The following is a 20,871-nucleotide window of genomic DNA, read 5'->3' on the forward strand; positions in this document are numbered from 1 at the left end:
AGGATTCTTTGTAAGTATCCAAACATTAGCAAATCTTAAAGTTACAGGTGTCCTGGAGATGCACTGAGGTCTTCGGCATCAATAAATGGCTCTATTTTTTAATAATATTCATAATAATTATGTAATAATAAAATGCTGGAAAATGTTAACTTTATCTAGGTAAACCTGAAGTAGTTAATTTTACAATTGTCAAGCGTTAATGGCTCAAAAATTGAATTCTTGCCTATCAAAGTGGACTCTGATTTTGGACCCTATGTATTATGACCCATTTATATCTAATAGATGATACCTACTATGTTTTACACAGCTAAACATATTTATACCTCCTCAATACATTTATTGATAAATTCAGGGTCAATAAATTGTATTTAAGATTATTTTGATGTTACAAAAATTTATTCTGGCAATTACTTTCACAAACATTGTTATAGAAAGTAATTGATTAGCATAGTTTCTTTAGTTATTTTTTCTTCCAAAACTGTGCACATTTCAACATTGTCATATGTAGTCAAACATTCTAAAAAATATTGTGGTGTCAGTTTTCCTATTTAGGATCAAGCATAAATCATAGTAACTGTGACATTATGAATTGTAAACAAATAATAATTTAATGTAGTGGTTCACAATATGTATATTTTTCCATCTATAAAATCAAGCCACAAAGCCATTAGCTAATTTGAGAGTACTAAAGTTTTCATGGTATATTTATGTGGGTTAAATGCTCCGGGCATATATTATCTCACTTAACTCTGAAAAGAAATTTATTGTACCCACTAATGCCAGAGTCTGTGCTATGTGTAAAAATATGATGATAAGACAAAACTTTCACCCACAAGAATTTTGAGTTGAGGACTAATGGGAAAAGAGACATTTACATCCAGGTAAGGAAAGAAACGAAACCATCCAGAAAAGGACAGAGAATGTTTGAGAAACATGAAAGTTCAATGTGATAGGACAGTCAGCAAGATGCATGGGAAGAAATATAAACACTAAAGGCCATGTTTTATAGCAATTGCTTGTGATTAAAGGTATAAAATGGGAATCTCATAGTAGGGATTTTCTTAAGTTGTCATTAAAGTATTATTGGAAGCTCTGCTTATCAAAATGTAATTCACAAAATATTAAAATCAGTGCCATAAGAAAGTTCACCCAAGCTTTGCCTTCACATGTAAAATCTGCCATCTACTTAAGACAGCTCTGGATTCAGAGGCATATACTGTCCAGTGTTATGAACTGAGAATTAAAAGCATTGGCATTAAGTTCAACACCTTTACTTCACAGGCTGGGAAACTGAAGAGTAAAGTCACATAAGTAGAAATTTAGAATGTTTTATAAGAGACTTTGAGATATGCCAAGAGAAATTATACCTCAGGGATAAAAGTTAAGGAGTTTGCATTTTAGAGAATTTTAAAATAAAAATACTCATGGCTTTATATATGGGTTAACATCAAAATACAGAAATTTCTAAAGAAAAGGGGCTTTCACTCCATGTACATCTACATAGTCACATGAGATACAGGTTCAGATTTATAATATTCATGTATATAATATGTACTATTGATTAATTTGTATAATGTTAATATAGAATTTAAAAGAAGAAAGCCATTTTGAACACCCAATCCTAATTTGAGTAAAATTAGAATTTTTTAAATGAGAAATATATAGAAAGAAATATATTTCAAAAAATAATTTCCACAAACTTGAGAAAAGTAGTAGGTGGTATAGTTATTTACAAAATATGTTTTGTAGAAAAATGGTCCATGGGTTGCATGTTGAGAATAAAACAGTAACAAGAGAGGAAATCCCAATTAGGCCAGTTTGTTAACTATTCTATTGCCTTTAGAACTCTGCTTCAAATTCAGAGTACCAAACTGAAAACCTTTCATACAAGTGTGTTAGTAACTAAATATCTTGAGCACTGCCCACTAAGCAGAATATGCCACAAAAGAAATGTTTTATGGATTGAAATAAATCCCCTGTATTACCTACTTCTTAAATAGTTTCTGAGTCTAAAATGGCAATGGCATCAATGAAAGAAAATCCTGTAAAGTCATCAATGAAGGAAAATTTTTATAGTTATTATGAAAACAAATAAAGAAGGAAATTTCAATTTTATGGAAAATTAGAAAAATATTAACAAAATAAAAGTTGTACAATTATAACCAAAGAGTTGGTTTTGCCTTTCATATTGTTTAGTTTATATATCTGGCCTTCAGTGTATATTTACCAAGTGATTACATCATTTTGATATTCTTAGTCCAAGACTGAAATCCACTAACATTACTTAGATACTCAGTAGTTAGTCCAACTCTATAAGCTTAAGTTTCCTATAATTAGAAAAGCTGATTCTACAGGATTATCTGTATCCTATATTTAGTTTTTGGTAAATTAAAAAATCCATAATAACAAAAAATGTGCACTAATGAGAAACTAACACTATAAATTAATATCAATGCACAAATATGTAATAGAGGAGTATAGCATAGCATAAAGAAACAGCGAGTTTAATTATATATTTCAAATGTCAATTATTATTGCCTATTCCACTAAATTTAGACTGAGGGAGAACATCAGCAATGGTTTTAGAAATCCAGAAAGCTCTAGAAAACTTGGCATTTGTTTGGGAAAGTAGAAGACATAAAATTATTTTTGATGCTATGAGCTCTATCTCAGATTTCCTCAGCACATATCTTTGAAAAACTCCTAATTTTAGTTAAAGTTCATAATATTAAAAGCATTTCTCCATATACCTGAGATGACTGAAATAATATTAATATGCCTATTACTACTTCTTCTTTTTTTTTTAAATCCTCACCCGTGGATATTTTTAGAGAGAGTGGAAGAGAGGGGGGAAGACAGAGAGAGACATTGATGTGAGAGAGAAACATCAATTGGTTGCCTCCTGCACTAGTCCTGACCAGGGCCAGGGCCAGGGAGGAGCCTGCAACCTAGGTACATGCCCTTGACTGGAATCAAACCTGGGACATCTTCAGTCTGCAGGCCAACGCTCTATCCATTGAGCCAAACTGGCGAGGGTGCCTATTACTTCTTGATACATTAACTAATTTTTATGTTTTATATTTTGAATGTACTTTAATTAAGCTATCCCTAGGTTAAGAAAGCCATTAGTGTTCTTATTTTGAAAAATAAGAAGCGTATTTACTCAGCACTTAATATTTCTGCTTATAAAGCCACTGGTTCTTCAGCTAATGATGACTCAAATATCTGTCTAATGGAGTCAATAGCTTTTTAATATTAAAAAGATTTAAAAATGTTTAAGAGTTACTGATGTTTAAGATTTTAGACCATAGTGACTCTCAGCATACAAATTAACTTGGGTATCAGTTCTAACATCAATGTTTTCTTAAAAAGTATTATATTTTGAATGATTTAAAGTGATAGGCAGCATATTGCATATAAAAAGTCCAAGCTTAAAATGACACAAACATCGATGAGAGAGAAACATCGACCAGCTGCCTCCTGCACATCTCCTACTGGGGATGTGCCCGCAACCCAGGTACATGCCCTTGACCAGAATCAAACCTGGGACCCTTCAGTCCGCAGGCCGACGCTCCATCCACTGAGCCAAACCGGTTTTGGCGAAAAAGTATCATATTTTGAATGATTTAAAGTGGTAGGCAGCATATTGTATATAAAAAGTCCAAGCTTAAAATGACACAAATATATAATTAATTTCTCTGCAAATATATGTAAATAAAGTTACTTGTGATGAACAAAATAGAAATGGAGGCATGGATGTGGAACAGACTGACAGCAGTCAGAGGGGAGGAGGGAGTGGGGAGTAGATGGAAGTAGGTGAAGGAATTAGCCAAAGCACATATATGTATGACACACAGACACAGACAACAGTGTGGTGATGGTAAAAAAGGGGAAATGGGGAATGGGGATATCTGTAATGGTGTCAACAATAAAAATAAAGCTAATAAAGTCAGCTGTTTAATACAGATATGTGTAGTAAGAAAGCTCTAGGGCTAGTATAAGGCACACGATAAATGTAGTCATGAAAGAAAACAACACTTAATTTAGTAGAATCTAAAAAATCTAGAAAACCTATGAATATATACTCTTAATTCAGTATACTGAAAAATAGATAAGAGAGAGTGCATACAAGAAAGAGAGCAACAGATAACAAAACACTAGTGTAAGAGTATCAATATCTATTATAGTTTCCATAATTACATAACTACATTTGAAATCATGAGTTTAATAGTAATTTTGCATTGCTAAGGGGAATATTAAAATAACTTATTTTTTCTTTATGAAATATACATTAAAATATTGGAAAATGCGGGGATATGGTCAAAGTCTTTATTCTGACAGAAAAAAATTGTTTGATATGATAAGAAGTACCATTAGTGACAGAAAGATTTTGTGTATGTTCATGGTTAGAACATTCTAATGTTTCATATAAATGTGCATTCTAAAGGCTATGTAATTCCACCTTTTGCCTTCCTATTAATCCTTAAAGAGTGTAATATTTAGTTGTTATAACTTTTCAACACTGTCTCTTAGAATCTTCTAGTAATTTAGTTCAGATCTGTATGCACATATAAACAGTCTAGTCTGCGTAAAGCAAATGACTTTACATAGATGAATCCAAGGAGTTTACAGTCTAGTACTGGAAGCAGACCAATGAAGAAACAACTTCAATAACAAGGCAAATGTTGTAATGAAGGTTTTTGTGGCAGGCAAATCAATAGATCAATCTAGTATGGTATTTCAGGAAAGGCTCATGGTGGCAAAGTATAAAAAATAATATATACTAACAAGATAGATAGATAGATGAGAGATACATAAACACATAAAACTCATTACTTGTGAAAAAATAGGTACAAGAATTATAGATCAACCTAACTTGAACCATCAGGTTGATGAAAGCTCTCCACTAAAAATTCCAGTGAGGTTTACTATTTCAATCATGTCATTGGTCATGCCTTTGGTGGTGGTCTCCTCATTATCAGTTCTATCTGGGCTTTTATATTTCTCTCTCAGCCCTTCTCTACCAATTTTCTGCAAGAGAATTAAACCCTAATATGCTGACATTCATTGCATATCATGTTAACTTCTCTAATACATTTCAAGTGAAACTAGTCATGTGGCATACATGGGAAAATTGAGAAATCATTTTCAGTGGGGCTTTATTCTTTTGAAGAACCCTAGTGGAGAGTGGCTGCTTAGGCCAGACAATGAATTATTATATCATTTCAATTAATTTCAATATCATTTCAATTAATCATTTCTTTCTGATTAATTATTTAAATGCCCAATCTTGTTTATTTTCCTTTTTCACAGCTGATTGTGCTTTTTCTGTATTGTTTTCCAAACAAGTAATACTTTAGCCCTGGTGTCTCAGTTTGTTGGAGCACCGTTCTATACACCAAAAGGTTGCAGGCTTGATTCCTGGACAGGCACATACAGGAGGCAACTTATCAATGTTTCTCTCTCACATCGCTGTTTCTCTCACTCTCTCTCTCTCTCTCTCTCAACATATCCTCGGGGGAGGACTGAAAATAATTGTATTAATTATATTCATAATAATCCTATGTATATTGCTATTGCTCTATCATGCTAAGTAAAATGACAAGTGGCCCTAAGGACATTGAGAAAGACAAACAGACCTACAGTACTCAGAGATAACTAAACCAATAGTTCTCGCTTTTTTTTAACGTACCGGAAAATAAATTAACACCTACCTGTTGTATAAGAGAAAAGTAGCAGGTCTTCATTCATATCTCCTTTTTGTTGAGTACGCTTAATTTATGCTTAATTCTATAGGACTTCAAACTATTTGATGCCATCTTTTATGTGATGTAAAAATACAGCGCATTGTGTGATGAAAATTTAGTTCACATGTTGAGCAGAAAAAACAGGGCCACATAATCATATGTTACCTTTATCAATATGCATTCTTTTCGACTCATGTCCGATGTCATGACCAGCCAAATCTCCCTCTTTGGGACCAGGGAGTACGTTTGGTGATAAACCCATCAGCATCTGGTTCATGGACAACCCATTCTGATGAACAGCTGTCAAGCCCAAAACAAAAGAAAATACACCATAATATACAATGGTTAACTTTTGAACCCCCCCCCCCCCGAAATACACATATATATATATATATATATATATATATATATATATATATATATATAAAATGGTTATATATAGGTTTAACTTTAAAATTATAATCTATCTATAAGAATACTGTAAGAATTGATAACTATGGTCAATCTTGAGGATAAGCATAAAAATAATAAAAATACAACAAATTTATCTTTAGTGTGTCATGTTCTCTCCCCAGAATATAAGCTTCCTTTACTCTGCAAGAAATGTAGTCTTAACATGAAGTTAAAATATAATAAAAAAATTCTAGTGGCATCAGAGGGCAAATAGAGTTTTCACCAAGGTAAGGCACTGAAATAACTGTGCCTTATACTCTAGTCCAGCCGTGGGCAAACTACGGCCCGTGGGCCAGATCTAGCCCGTTTGAAATGAATAAAACTAAAAAAAAAAAAGACCGTACCCTTTTATGTAATGATGTTTACTTTGAATTTATATTAGTTCACACAAACACTCCATCCATGCTTTTGTTCCGGCCCTCCGGTCCAGTTTAAGAACCCATTGTGGCCCTCAAGTCAATAACTGTGCCTTATACTCTAGTCAATAAAACTCAAGGTTTGATAGATAACAAAGCACTTCCTTAAAAATGGATTTGAACTCAAATTCTAAAATAAAGTGCCATTTAATTCATATCTATTAAATGGTTAAATTATTAAAAACAATAATTGCTTTCCTGAATTATTAAACTATCACTATTGAAATAGTAGGTACATGATCAAACACCCTTATGATTTTCATAATCCAGTCAACAAATTTCTTAATAAATTACCCATAAAAATCTTGATTTTGCCCAAACATTTGAAAGAAGAATCATTCCCTATAACCTTACTTTCTCTGGAAAATATTTTTAACATATCACAATACTATTTTAGAAGTTACCATTTAAAATCACCATAGTAATCATTGTTTCAGGGGAGAATCTTTAATGGGGAAATTCTAAAACTAGTAAAGTGAACTTTTTATGAATAGACTAATTACATAGTCTTAAGATATGAGGAGTCACAAACATAAAAGCAATAAACCTTACATTAGAGAAATCTGATGGTCACCATCTTAACCCAGTTATCACAAATATTGGAGAAATATCATATGTCTCATGAAACAATGCACTAAGGACACACTAGCATGTCTGAATGGCCCAGGCCAAAATTGCATAACTTAAATAATGAGGAAACATCAAAAAATTCCAAACTGAGAGACATTTTACAAAATAAAAATGTCAAAGTATTGAAAGACAAAAAGAATGGGAAACTATTCCAATTAATGAAACTAAAGGAATAAATAGGACAAGTAATTGCAACATGTGATCCTGGATTGGTTCTGGGACCAGGAAAAAAAATCTTATTAAAAACTTTAGTGAAGGGAAAAAATATTAGCAGGAAAGTTGGTAAAATTAGAATAGCATTTATAGTTCAGAAAATAGTACTATAATAATCTTAATTTCCTGATTTTGATCATTATTCTATGGTTATGTAAGAGAAATTCCTTATTTGTAGAAAATAACCAATGAAGTGTTTAAGGTAAAGAAGCTGATATCTATGATAAGGGCACTAAGTTGGCACTATGCCTTTAATCAGGGTCTCTCCTTCAAAGGGATCAACTGATTGTACAAACCTGGGTGATGCGATGCATATATAAGAATTCTTTATATCATTTTTGAAATTTTTATGTTAGTTTAAAATAAGTTTATAACACATCAAATTAAACACGCACATAAATGCACATGTATGTATATGTATGCATATATATGTCTATATGTGTGCATGTCTCTATATTATTTACATTTGAACAATTGTGATAGTCTACACATGCAAAAAATTATCTTGTTTTCATCAAGAATAAAAAATAAAATGATGAATAAAAAACATGAATGTATAACAAAACTCAAATTTTTCCTATTTGTCCATATTTCCATTTAAATAGTATAAAAAAACACTTTTCTTTTTCTAGGACAATACCTTTCCAATGACAATATTTTATTAAAAATTATAAATAAAGCAAAATATTCTTCACTAAATTTCCGGTTTTAGTGTCAGCATAGCATAAAACCATACAGAAAGTATGTTATTTGAAAAATGCTTTCAAGTAGTGGCAGCTGGGGTTTACTGGCTCCAGGAATGGTGGTCTGGGAATAGTTATTAAAAAATAGCTGCAATCATCTTTTACAAAATTAGGGAAATATGTTATAGGCAGGCCAAATCAAGTATTCATATTTGGAACTGTGTTGAGTCATATAATTTTAAAAATAATTTTATTGCATACAAATCAACCTAACATTTAACTCATCCACTTCATTACTATTCATAGTGAGGATTTCTGCTGTATGCAAGTATTCCTCTATAACTTATAATGATACTTTTTTAGGAAATATTTTTCCTATTGTGAAAATGTTCTCAACAACTGTAACTCCAATAAATGTTGTGTGATTAGGTGAAGTTTATACCAAGCATAATTTCCGGAAATAATACCTAATCCTAGGAAGGATACAATAAAGACTGGTTTATCAACAAAAAGAGTCAGTGTTAATATGTGTGTGTTTTTTTTTAAAGAAAACAATATTTGGTTTTTGTACAGGCTCACACTAACCAGTTAACTTAATGGCATTTTAACTTTACATTTTCTTGGCCATGAGGATCAAGATTAAATATCTGAAAATGTAATCATGAAATAAAATATAAGCCTACTTTTAGAATGTAATAGTAATAATACATGACAATAATATGCATTATTGACTGTTACTAATTCAAATTCTATAATTCACCAATTTCAAGCCTTTTAATTTATTCATTATTTGAATGACTAAGAAATATTTTTTAATCAATTATTTGGAAATCTATTTTTTATTTCTCTCTGGATATCTTTGTCTATATAAGAATGAATCCTAAAAAAATAGTGAATTTCAAAAATGTCACGGGTAGGATTGAGAGAAAGGAGAAGGAAGAAGATGAATAATCCATAAGCAGCATACTTAGACACTAGATATTTGAGAGTTGGAGGTGTTTACTTCAGAAACTAATCTAGAAGGTTACTTACTTTCTCTAACTGTTTCATAGCTCAAATCTTTATGTGTGGCATCAAGGAGAGGGAGTTTATATCGGAGCCTGTTAATGTGGTACCATACCTCACGGTATTGCAAACTGGGAAACATAATTTTGAGAGATGGCTATTGCTACAGAGCTTCAGAACATGATACATCTGAGATCTATTTGGAATGAGGGCATTTTGATTAGAAAAGCCAGCTGCACCTAATAAAGTTGAAAACGGTGACAAGTAAAAGTATGAGACCTACGGATTCTGTCAGAAGAGCTCTCGGTCCGCGCAGGGGAGCTGGACACACTGCTGCTGCGATGTGATGATGGGTGACTGCCAGGCCGTCGGCCCTCCTCCAGGGAGGGGACAGGGGAGGGGCTGTCCGGAACACGCTCCTACACCACCATGGGAAGGGAGGGGGAGAAAAGAGGTAAAGACATTGACCTTTACTTAAGGAATGTTGATTTTTCTCAATAATATAGAAGCATGGAGGCAATAAACACATTTTTTCATCGACATTTAGCTGTATTAAAAGACACCTTTTATCCTGAGCAAAGCTAAAGCAGGGAAACACTAGAAAGAAAATTGTTTCTATAGGTAAATGTCACGTAGTAATGGTAAATGTCAGTTCCCCCTTTGGTTTAAAAGGGAGGCTAAAGAAGAGAAGTAGTTTAGAACCTATTAGACATCAAAGAATTAATAGAACAAAGCAGGTTTCAATTCTAGACAATTACCAACTTAAAAAAAATCTTTAAATATATATATTCTATTGCTTCAGCAAATGTCTAAGGATCATTTAGCACACAAATTATCAACATGATAGAGAGACCATAATAATAATACCAGAGGAGTTAACAACTATTCCATCACAGCACTGCTCTGAACACACCTGGATGGTCACACTTTAAGGCATCATAGAAATTGGTTATTTAATATTGGAATAATTTACTTTGATTCTAATAAATCTGAGACTACCTGCTACTTCTAGCTCCAATTCAAACACATTTTAATGTGGTAAAGGAAATTCATGAAATATATATTAGTTATGTCCCAGGGGAACTTGATACCATGTTTTCTGATACTGTTCTACAGGTTCCTCTCCATATCACCCCTCTGAGCCAGACTAACATGTAAATACACTGAAGAACTCTCGCCAATGAGCTATTATATATGGAGTTACAGATTAAGAAATAAGACATTTGTTAAAATTTTCTTTTTTGAACAAGATATTTATACCATTAGATATCAAAACACATAGGCCTTGAGAAAGAACTGTTTTTCAATAAGTAATACAAATTTGAAAGGGTGCAAGTAAACTTCTACATGACACGTAATAAATAATAAATCATTCTTAATTAGGGCATAATGAAGTAAATATTTTAAAAAGAAGGATTTTAAAATTTTAAAAGAAAAAGTTCTAAAATGTATTTGTTCTATAGGAGACCATTTTGAAAATATGAATGGCTAATGTAATATGAAACACAAAAACTAAATTCAAGGCTTTGGACTACCAGTGGGAATGAGGGTAATTCATGTTCTTGGTCTCAGAGGTTCTATTAGCCCAGGATATTCTGCAATCCTACTTTGCAGTAAATCACCTGGGAAGTTCTTAAACATTACTATGCCTGGGCTTTACATGCAGAGATTCTAGCTTAGTGAGTGTTACTATTGCACTGTGTCCCCAGGAAAGATTGAATGTGGCTTCATTTAGAAATAGGGTTGCCATAGTAAAGTTAGTAAAGTAGGGTGGGCTCTTATTCCAACATGACCGTGGCACTTACAAGAATACCTTGCTAAGATATGAGGTGTGAAGATGGAGGTTGAGATTGGATTATGCAGCTGCAAGCCAAGGAATGTCCAAGATTGCAGCCACCACTAGAAGCGATTGGAGAGGCAAGGGGGATACTACCTAGAACCTCAGGAGCAGCATGATGCTGCTGACATCTTGATTTCAGATTCTAGACTCCAGAAATGTGAGAGTATGCAGTTACATTGTTTTAAACCACTCATTTTGTGGTACTTCGTTACAGCAGCTGTAGTAGACTGAGTCTGAAGTGGGATCCAGACAGCAGTATCTTTTAAGGCTCTTCAGGTGACTTTAGTGTTCATCCAAGATTGAGTACCACTTGTTTCAGACCCTTTTACTTTTTCAGTTCTGGGAACATTGTCAATAAACAGATATGCTGAGGCTTAACTTTTGAGAAGCACGAGAAACAAATGAAAATAATAAGAAAAAAATGGCCAAGCTCTTATCCAAAATTCATGCACAAAATGATCTCCCATTATATGTTTTATAAAATAAACAATAATCCGTGAAGTAAGAAACTTCATGAAAAAAGATTTGTAAGATCAAACAATAGTATAACCAAAAAAGGAAACAACTATATCCTACTCTCAAAGGTTGCAAGGCATATTAAAATCTGTTGTAAAGATAACTTCTTGAACTTTAGAGGCTTTTGGATGGGTCAAAAATGTGTGAATTTGTTTCTGTAAAAGATAATTAATTAAAACCTCCCAAAGAACAGATGTGTCATCAATATTATGCTATAATACTAACTCTTTCCCTTAATTTATCAGAAGTTAAGAATTAAATGCTGTATTTTCTTCAAATTGTGAATTTGACTGTTATGTAGGTAAATGTGAACATCATACAATGTATTTTCCTACCCACCTCATATAGCATTGCATTTGAAGGCTGAAAATGAGTAAGAGATAGAGGTGAAACAGGAAATATGGAAAGAGGGAAACACATACATACACCCCAAATGTTAAAAATTTAGAATTAACTTGTTCAAGGAAATTTATGGATTTATAAAAACTATAGCGGAACTCCTTTATAGTCTATATTAAGGTATTAAAAATCTATCCTATATATAGATAACTATATACATGACCAGAGATATTCTATAAATAATCTAACCTTGATATCTGGAAATTCTAATAAAGAGGACAACTAAAACTAATACAAAGTAATGTTAAATATAAACTGTAATTGAAAAAACTAAAAAAATGTAAAAAGTATATAAAATAAAAAAAAAGAAGATATAAGTTTGTCTATTCTTTAAAACTAATTTCTAATACATCTAGCTCAACACTTGGATTATATGGAAACACATGGCATGTATTCAAGAAAGAACATTGCTACACTTATATAAACACAATTTTCTAATCCTGGCTGGGTGGCTCAGTTGGTTGGAGTGTTGTCCCATACACCAAAAGGCTGTGGGTTTGATTCCCAGTCAGGGCACATACCTAGGTTGTGGGTTTGATCCTCAGTCAGGAATACACTGAGGCAACCAATGAAAGTGTCTCACATCAATGTTTCCCTCCCTTTCTCCCTCTCCCTTCCTCTCTCTAAACATATACTCGAGTGAGGATTAAAAAAATAAATGAAATAAAATAAAAAAGTAAAAATAAATTACATTTTCTAAATTAATTCTCCCATTTTCTTCAATAGGTCACCCACAGCAATGTTTATTCATAAATCCATTTTAATTTTTATCTTAATGATTACATAAGTGATCATAATTGCAGTGTTTCAGGTTTGGCTGAATAGACATAAAGAGCAATCTTGAAATAAATCTATCCCTCTAAAATAATTTTGCAAGTCTGAGTTTCCTGTCATAATAGATTTCATAGTAGTGCTAATGGAAAACATGAGAAACTGATTTTTTTCCTAAGTATTTAACTCATAAAATACTTAAATATTTAATGCATAACACTCTAGAAACAATGTTTACACCATTTAAAACAATTACATATTTTTATTTTTCCACATAAGTATAAAAGCATTTCATTAGTTAATATATTTCATTCTCAAAATTTATTCTGATAGTTCTTTTCATTTATGAACTATTCACTCACACATTTACACAAACAAAATACTCTAAAGATCATAATAATTAAAAAAATAAACTAGATTAAAATGTTAATGTAAAATACACCATAAAAGCATAATTTTAGGCTTAGAGAATATAGGTGAAATTGTAATATTTAATTTAGCTTTAGCTTATTTTTCTTTTATATTTTTTGTCTATGAACAAAGGATACAAGGACAATACTTAATACTTTTGTTGCAAGAAAATATTTTAATTTATGCAAATTTTATTATTTAAAAGCTTAAGTATTCAATTGAAACTTTCTATAAATCGAGATACAACATATTCAGTCATTTCACTTAATGTATAATTTCAATCTTTAGAACATGATGTATGTTCTTTGAAGAATTTCATTAAAGTAAAATCCATTCAGCAAGTATAATTTTAATACATTGTTGTACAATAAATTAATTTATTTCAACAGCTTAATTCTTTTATCATATTTATATGCTTTCCTTTCCAGAGTTTGCTATGAGATGGAGAATAAGGGAGACATTAAAGAATTGCTTAGGAGAGAATCTCAAAATGATTACTAAAACAAAATAGATAATGAGTTTTATTCAGACATAAGAAAGAAGCAGTTCAATGTCTAAAGGGAAACTACATAAACTGGTAATGTCATTTCATTTGTGTAATAACCTTTAACCTCCAAGATGGGACTGAAGTAGGACAAAGAGGAAGAATATTTAATTTAATACTTCAACACACTGTTTTATAGTCTTGCATCATAAATCCACCAATCAATAAAGCACAATCTTTCGCAATGTTCCATCTTTATAAAACTAGCCACAATAATAAATGAAAATTTAAGAGGAATACTCTCTCACTGTAAGAAAAAAAGGTCATACTAATAAACTAATAATGCTAACAGAATAACAATAAAGGAAAAGCTGCATTTATTGCCTCTGGGTAGAATAAGAAGTATTGGTCTCTAGGATAATTCAGAATCAAAGGTTGAATTCAAAAAGATGTATTATAAAATAAAAAATATAAAATGTTCAGTATTATATTCATGTGATTAACTAAACATTTTAAAAATTGCGTTGTCTAGTTGCCTCCTCTCCACCATAAAATGCATTATATTTTATCAACTTAAAATATTTTCTTAGAGTAAGTCTAAACACAGCTCATTTACCTAATAAAGGATTTTTTTCATTTAGCTTTACTTTATGTGTCTCCTTTGAATTATTTTCATTTTCATCTATCCGTTAAAGATTCCATCACTAAATATGCTATTGATGTGGGGAGAAGATATTTCTGTCATTAAATGTTCTCTTGATATAACTTTTAACTTACAAAATTGAAGTTGACCGGCACTTTGCATAACCTAAACTCCTGAACTTTAACACAACTCAGACTTAGGTCAAAAAATATTGACTGGACATGTAATATGCATCAGTGTCCTAGGTTCTGCTTATGTATAAGTAAACAAAACTGAGAAAAGTCCTATCTCCCATGCAGCATGTATCATAAACTAGTATACACACTGATTAAGTGTGACATCCTTATCCCTTGTTCTGGAAAAATAAACAGAGAAGACAAATGGTAGAATTGGGGTTCCAGATTTAGGAAAATGTTAAAAGGACTTTTAGGAGACATAGTAAATGATGTTAATATACTTGTACCTGGTACAGGCTCAAGTAACCACCATTGAAACCCTGTGACTCAAAGCTCTAAACTGATGCTTCAAGAGATATTTACATAGCCCTTTGTATTTGTTTTGATGATGACACTCAAGAAATACTGTTTTGCTCGATGTAAAAATGGTAGGACCCATAAGTATAAATATAACCAACTTAATTTTATTCTCCTACTATCTCTTCAAACTTATTCAGTGGTGGTAAGAAACAATATTTTCCAAAGGCCACCTCATACTTTCTAAGATTACTATTTGGCAATATAATAAGTATAGTTACTTTATCCAGTAACATACAGTTTTGACTCAAATTATAATTCATATCTATGTAATAATAAACACTAGCATCTTAATTAAAACATAAGACATTTTCCTTTACAACACTGAAGGAAGGGAACATACAGGGAGGAAAGCAAGGAGGACAAGGTAAGTTCTGACTTGGCCAATGATGCCAATATTTGGCATCATTCTTTCTGGGCACAGCTAATGTTTGAAGCCAACTTTATATCTAGTTAAGGCACTGTGCATGTTCGTAGAGGCCATCACCAATAAATCAAATAAGAGTCTACGTTCCTCTGCCCCTGAATTTTCTGCATAGTTATAACTGGATGCTTGATTCAAGTGGATTTGGGGGCAAGTCTACTAAATGCTGGTGTTTCCATCAGAAGCACATCATGTCTGCTTAATCGTATTTTATGATGCCAGCCACCACCGATGATCATGGGCTAGACTCACCACTTCATTAGGACTTGAAATTTGGTTATACTCTTAATATATCATTCTTTACTCATTTATTTGTTAGAAGATATATATGAATAGAAATTTCCCTAGAAATTATTTGGTTATCCTGAGGTACGTTTATATGGGAAATGTTTGACTCCACCACCCCTCTATGTAAACCTTTATCTTTCCTTTAAAAGAATCAATTCCCTACAAATCTCCAAAGTGAACAATGAGCTTACATTTTAGTATTGTTACAAGCTCATGGATTTAAATGTATGAGATCTGTTTGAATACAGAGATGTACGGTATTCTTAGTGGTGGTTGTGTTTTAATAATCTCTTTTCCTGGCTATTGTCCCTTTTCCATCCTATCTAATAAAAGACAAAAAGGGTAATTGACTGTACCTTCACTACGCTTCCCATTGGCTAATCAGGGCGGTATGCAAATTAACCGCCAACAAAGATGGCGGCTGGCAGCCATGCAGCTGAAGCGAGCAGGAGGCTTGCTTGCTCCAGTGATGGAGGAAGCCAAGGTTCCCCGCCTGCCTTGGCCCGGCTCTGAGCTCCAAAAGCAACAAAGTTTCAAATATAGAAGCTAAACAAACCCTAGATACCTGCTTTCAGCAGGCCGTGGCCTCAGAGCTGGAGCCGGCTCTCAGCTCCAGTGACGGCAACAAAGTTTCAATTATAGAAGGTAAATAAATCCCAGAATTAAAAAAAAAAGAAAAAAAAGGAGAGGCTGGAAGCTTTAGTCGCTGGTCAGCCTGAAAACGGCCCTCAGCCCCTCACCCAGACTGACCAGGCACCCCAGTGGGGACCCCCACCCAAAAGGGGTGTGACCAGCCTGAAAACGGCCATCAGCCCCTCATCCAGGCTGGCCAGGCACCTCAGTGGGGACCCCTACCCTGAAGGGGGTGTGACCAGCTGCAAACAGCCATCAGCCCCTCACCCAGGCTGGCCAGGCACCCAAGCGGGACCCCCACCCTGATCCGGTACACCCTTCAGGGCAAACCAGCCGGCCCCACGTGTGCACCAGGCCTCTATCCTATATAGTAAAAGGGTAATATGCAAACTGACCCTAACAGCAGAAAGACTGGGAATGACTGGTCACTATGACACACACTGACCACCAGGGGGCAGACGCTCAATGCAGGAGCTGTCCTCTGGTGGTCAGTGCGCTCCCACATGGGGGAGCTCTGCTCAGCCACAAGCCAGGCTGATGGCTGCCAGTACAGTGGTGGTGGAGGGAGCCTCTCCTGCCTCCTCAGCAGCGCTAAGGATGTCCGACTGCAGCTTAGGTCTGCTCCCTGCTGGCAAGTGGACATACCCAGAGGGCTGCCAGGCTGCCAGAGGTATGTCTGATTGCCAGTTTAGGCCCAATCCCTTGGGGAGCAGGCCTAAGCCAGCAGGTGGTCATTACCCAAGGGGTCCAAGACTGCTAGAGGGCACAGGCCGGGCTGAGGGATTCCCCCCCCCCCCCGAGTGCACAAATTTTTGTTCATTGGGGCTCTAGTATTTAGTACTAATACTCAACCATTAAAATAAAACACATTAACTGTTTTTCTAAATCCAAGTATAAATTATATGAAATCTATTTTCATAAGAGAAACATTTATGTCTAAAAGTAATGCATATATCTAGAGTTATTTATGGTTTCCCCAAAATAAACTCTTCTGTATCTAAGAAAAACATGAGACATGTGACATTGCTCTAATATTTTAATCTACTTGGGAAATCAGGTCACTCTGGTTCTAGCTTTTATAATCATTAAACATTTTAAACTTCAGGCACGTAAAGCCTTATTTACTAATGTAGCATCTTAGGGACCTGTTTTGAAGGAAAGTATTAGAGAATGAAAAATTTATTCTTTGTATTGTTTACTGTTTTTTTCAAGGTTTAATTCTTTAAAAGAGACTGGCATAAAGTGTTTATGTTTCTCTCACACACAATACTAGCTAGCACGCGCACACACACACACACACGCACACACACACACACACACGCATACACACACACCCCAGGTCAGCAAAGAAAGTTAACAAATTTAAATCATATTTCCTAGTCTTAGAAAACCATATAATGTGGTGTAAATATATGTTTATTCAACATTGTAGAATAAGAAATCTTCCTCCAGAATCCATGTTTTAAACCCCTAAAATATACTGTCTTCTTTTCAATTTTCAATTTTTTTCAACAAGAACATTTTTTTCGAAGTCCTTTTGATATCATTGTGAATTTATTAAATAAAAAGTGAAAAAATATTGATTCAATCTGGGGGATTTGGGGTTACTTGATGAATTATACCCAAAGAGAATCAATTAGTAGAACATTTCAACCTATTAGGAATTCTCTAATGACAAGAAGAATTGATTTCTTGATTTATACTGTTTATTTTCCTCAGTGATTTAAGGCAATACAAGTAATACATCCTTTTATAATGTGGAATGATACAAAGATCATATAAATAGATAATATGAATATTTAGAGATTTAATATTTAAAAGTATCTAATAAACCTAAATCAGTGGACTGGGAAAGAAACAAAATGAATAAATGCAAATTCTTAATACAAGTAAAAGATGTAGAATTGGCCTAGAATTTCATGTCAGAAAGGCATCAAATTTACTGAGTCACAAATTCAACTAGGAACCAAATTTTATGAATTATGATTACATTTATATGCTCTTATCCAAATTGAGGTTTATGCCAGTACTGGTGTCTCTCTACTGTCCAGTTCACTTCTAGAATTTCAACAATGTTATATGGGAAGGGTTGGGGAGGAGGTGGGTAATTTTTTTTTAATGGTCAACCAAAAAGCTTGATGAGAATTGGTCAGAAAAAAAATCCAAAAACAGAATATTTGGTCTGGAGGAAAGAAACACTATAGATTACCTATACAGTGAGATTATTAGAACACAGAAGAATTCATAGATATTTTCCTTTCCAAGAAAATATAAAAAAGTTAAGGTAGAAACTATGGAGATGAAAATTTTAATTTGATTCAGGAATACCCCCCTCATTCTTATATTTGCTAAAGATATAAGAGGTTTTCTACAAAGGCTCAGATATATAAAAATGGATAAGGAGGATACAGGAATTATTTATCCACCATGGGGGAAGCTCAATTATATAACATCTAATATTCCAAGCTTATGTCTTCATGTTCCATGAATGTTAAGTAGTAAAGATATGTGGGTCTCACTGATACATAATAGACTAAAACAGAGGTTATAATAATTTAATATATTCTTATAGATAGTGACTATTAGCTGTTTAAATTAGAATTAATATTATCTAAACAGTATATGTTCATTTCCTTCTTAGAATTATTTCACAAAAATATTTCCTATAGTCCAAGACAATCAGCCAGAGAAAGTTTAAATTTAATACTTGGTTAACTTCATAATGAAAGTTTACATTGAAAGCAAATAACAATGTTATAGAGGTACTGTGTTCATCTAAATAATTGTCTTTTCTTCAATGCTTTCAATTTCTTTATTTCCAATGCCAAATCCTATGGCTGGATAGTGTTTGAGAGATGAGTTTAAACTGCCACAACCTAAGACTCACATGGGTTTGAGTTCACCAGAGCTCTAATGCAAGGATCACAGCTAGTAAGTAGCAGAACCATAATTTAATAGTCTGGTCTTCTGAAAACAAATCACTATTTTCCACATCCACATATTAAGATTCATAACACCATACACACACACACACACACACACACACAACCAGACATATAAGCACACACAAAATTTAAACATATCACTTAATGTCCTGTGTTTCTCTCTTAATAGATATAGTAGAGAACTTGAAATTAGCCTAGCCTGCCTAAATCTTGTACCCCTGGTTCTAATTACTACAAGTTTTTTTTTTCTTTTTCATAATGTATTCACTATCACTTAACTTTCTGAAGTTAGAATTACTTGTGGAATAGAAAAACAGATTAAGAGACAGTGGCTTAAGATGATGTTTGGTGTCAGCCAAAACAATCTTGTGAGAAACAATTACCTTAATAACAGATGTCTCCACTCTGGATGGGGGACTCTGAACTTGTGCTGCTGCCGCCATATTTGCAATGGTGCTGAGATGATTCATCTGGCTCATTGCCATGGTGACAGATGCTGGAGGTAGGCTGACAGGAATTAGAGGGTGGGGCATCATCATAAAAGGAAGTTCCAGTCCTATAAAAAAATACACATATATCATCATTGCTCTGGTCAAATAAAACTATGAAACACGGCATATACCATTTATTAAAATGGTTAAAAACATAAATTGTTGAGAATTGAACCATTCAAAGATGTCCTAATAATGACAACCAAACAAGAAACATTGGTTCTCTTTGTATGCAACAAACCCGTTTGTCATTCAGGGAAATTAGGCTTACCGCTAACTAGTTTGAGCTATGTCTTACCATATCACCACTCTTCACGTGTGTAATACAAATGGTCACTTCTTTGCCAAATTATTCTTCTGATCAGCCTAATTCTTGATTAAAATACTAGGGTTTCCTTTAACTTATCACAATTAGTTTTCTAATGTAATATGTTTCTATTATGTCCTATATATTTTTTCTGTGCAATTACCATTTTTAGTGCTAAAAAATGCCATCATACCAGTTGGCAGAAGGTGGCCCTGCTGAAGTGGGTGGAGAGGCTGACTACCTGGGAGGCTATGCACCCTTGGCATGCGGGGTGGGTAACAGAAGCCTGAGATCCTGGAGTGGGGGGAGTCCAGTGTTTCCTTATCCAAAGAACCATCCTTTCTGCCTGTGGGGAATGAATATAAATTATTTGTATACAATATTATTCCAAATCTTCTAATGACTAACTTGAAGTGAGGTCTTAAAAGGAATATTCCATTTTGGAGATTGGCTAAGTGATTTCTTAGGAAATAAGCTAATTTTCCCGAAACCCTGTTTTCTTTCTGTTTTTCCATTTCTTAGATAATTTCTCAATTAAAAAAAATTTTCTACAGCAGTTAGCCTATTTGCAGAGTCTAATCCTGTTCAACTAACCACCTAAATATAAAATGGGCTCTATTATATACCTAAAGAATTCATTACTTCCTTGAAATGAAGCACACTGATAGCTATAGAATGCAAAGGTATCCTTGTAAACAATATTCTAGTTTCCATTCAAAGTTAAAGTTCCTCACTTAATTCCACAGCAAATCCTAAACATGGAACCATTAAATGCCCAGCCTTGTTAGACATAGTGGAGAGAACTCAAAAGATTGTTTTACGAAACAAAATAATGTCAAAGCAATAAATTAAATATATGTGAATTAATAGATACATCATTTATTTTCAACTTCAGAGAAATAAAAGTTTATGATTGTGTTAATATCAGTGCTGAAGTCAAAACATTACATTCAAGGGCTCGCATTTCAGTATTGGTGGCCATGTCATTTAAATTTTGATGTCTCCAAATTAAATTATTTTAACACTAATTTATTGCTTA

At 33.4% G+C, this 20,871-nt stretch overlaps 1 protein-coding gene across 1 annotated transcript in view; it reads right to left on the reverse strand.

Annotated features, from left to right (window-relative positions):
• Positions 1 to 20,871, reverse strand: part of DACH1 (dachshund family transcription factor 1) — a gene marked incomplete at its 5' end in the record, with an annotated part of 423,490 nt that overhangs the window by 118,746 nt on the left and 283,873 nt on the right. The window contains 3 exons of the mRNA XM_014462295.2: positions 5,913 to 6,047; positions 9,431 to 9,566; positions 19,418 to 19,590. Coding sequence (XP_014317781.1) covers positions 5,913 to 6,047; positions 9,431 to 9,566; positions 19,418 to 19,590 — 444 coding nt within the window. The remainder of the gene's footprint in view (positions 1 to 5,912; positions 6,048 to 9,430; positions 9,567 to 19,417; positions 19,591 to 20,871) is intronic.

This window comes from Myotis lucifugus, unplaced genomic scaffold (genome assembly GCF_000147115.1).
Source record: "Myotis lucifugus unplaced genomic scaffold, Myoluc2.0 scaffold_177, whole genome shotgun sequence".
NCBI classification, from domain to species: domain Eukaryota; kingdom Metazoa; phylum Chordata; class Mammalia; order Chiroptera; family Vespertilionidae; genus Myotis; species Myotis lucifugus.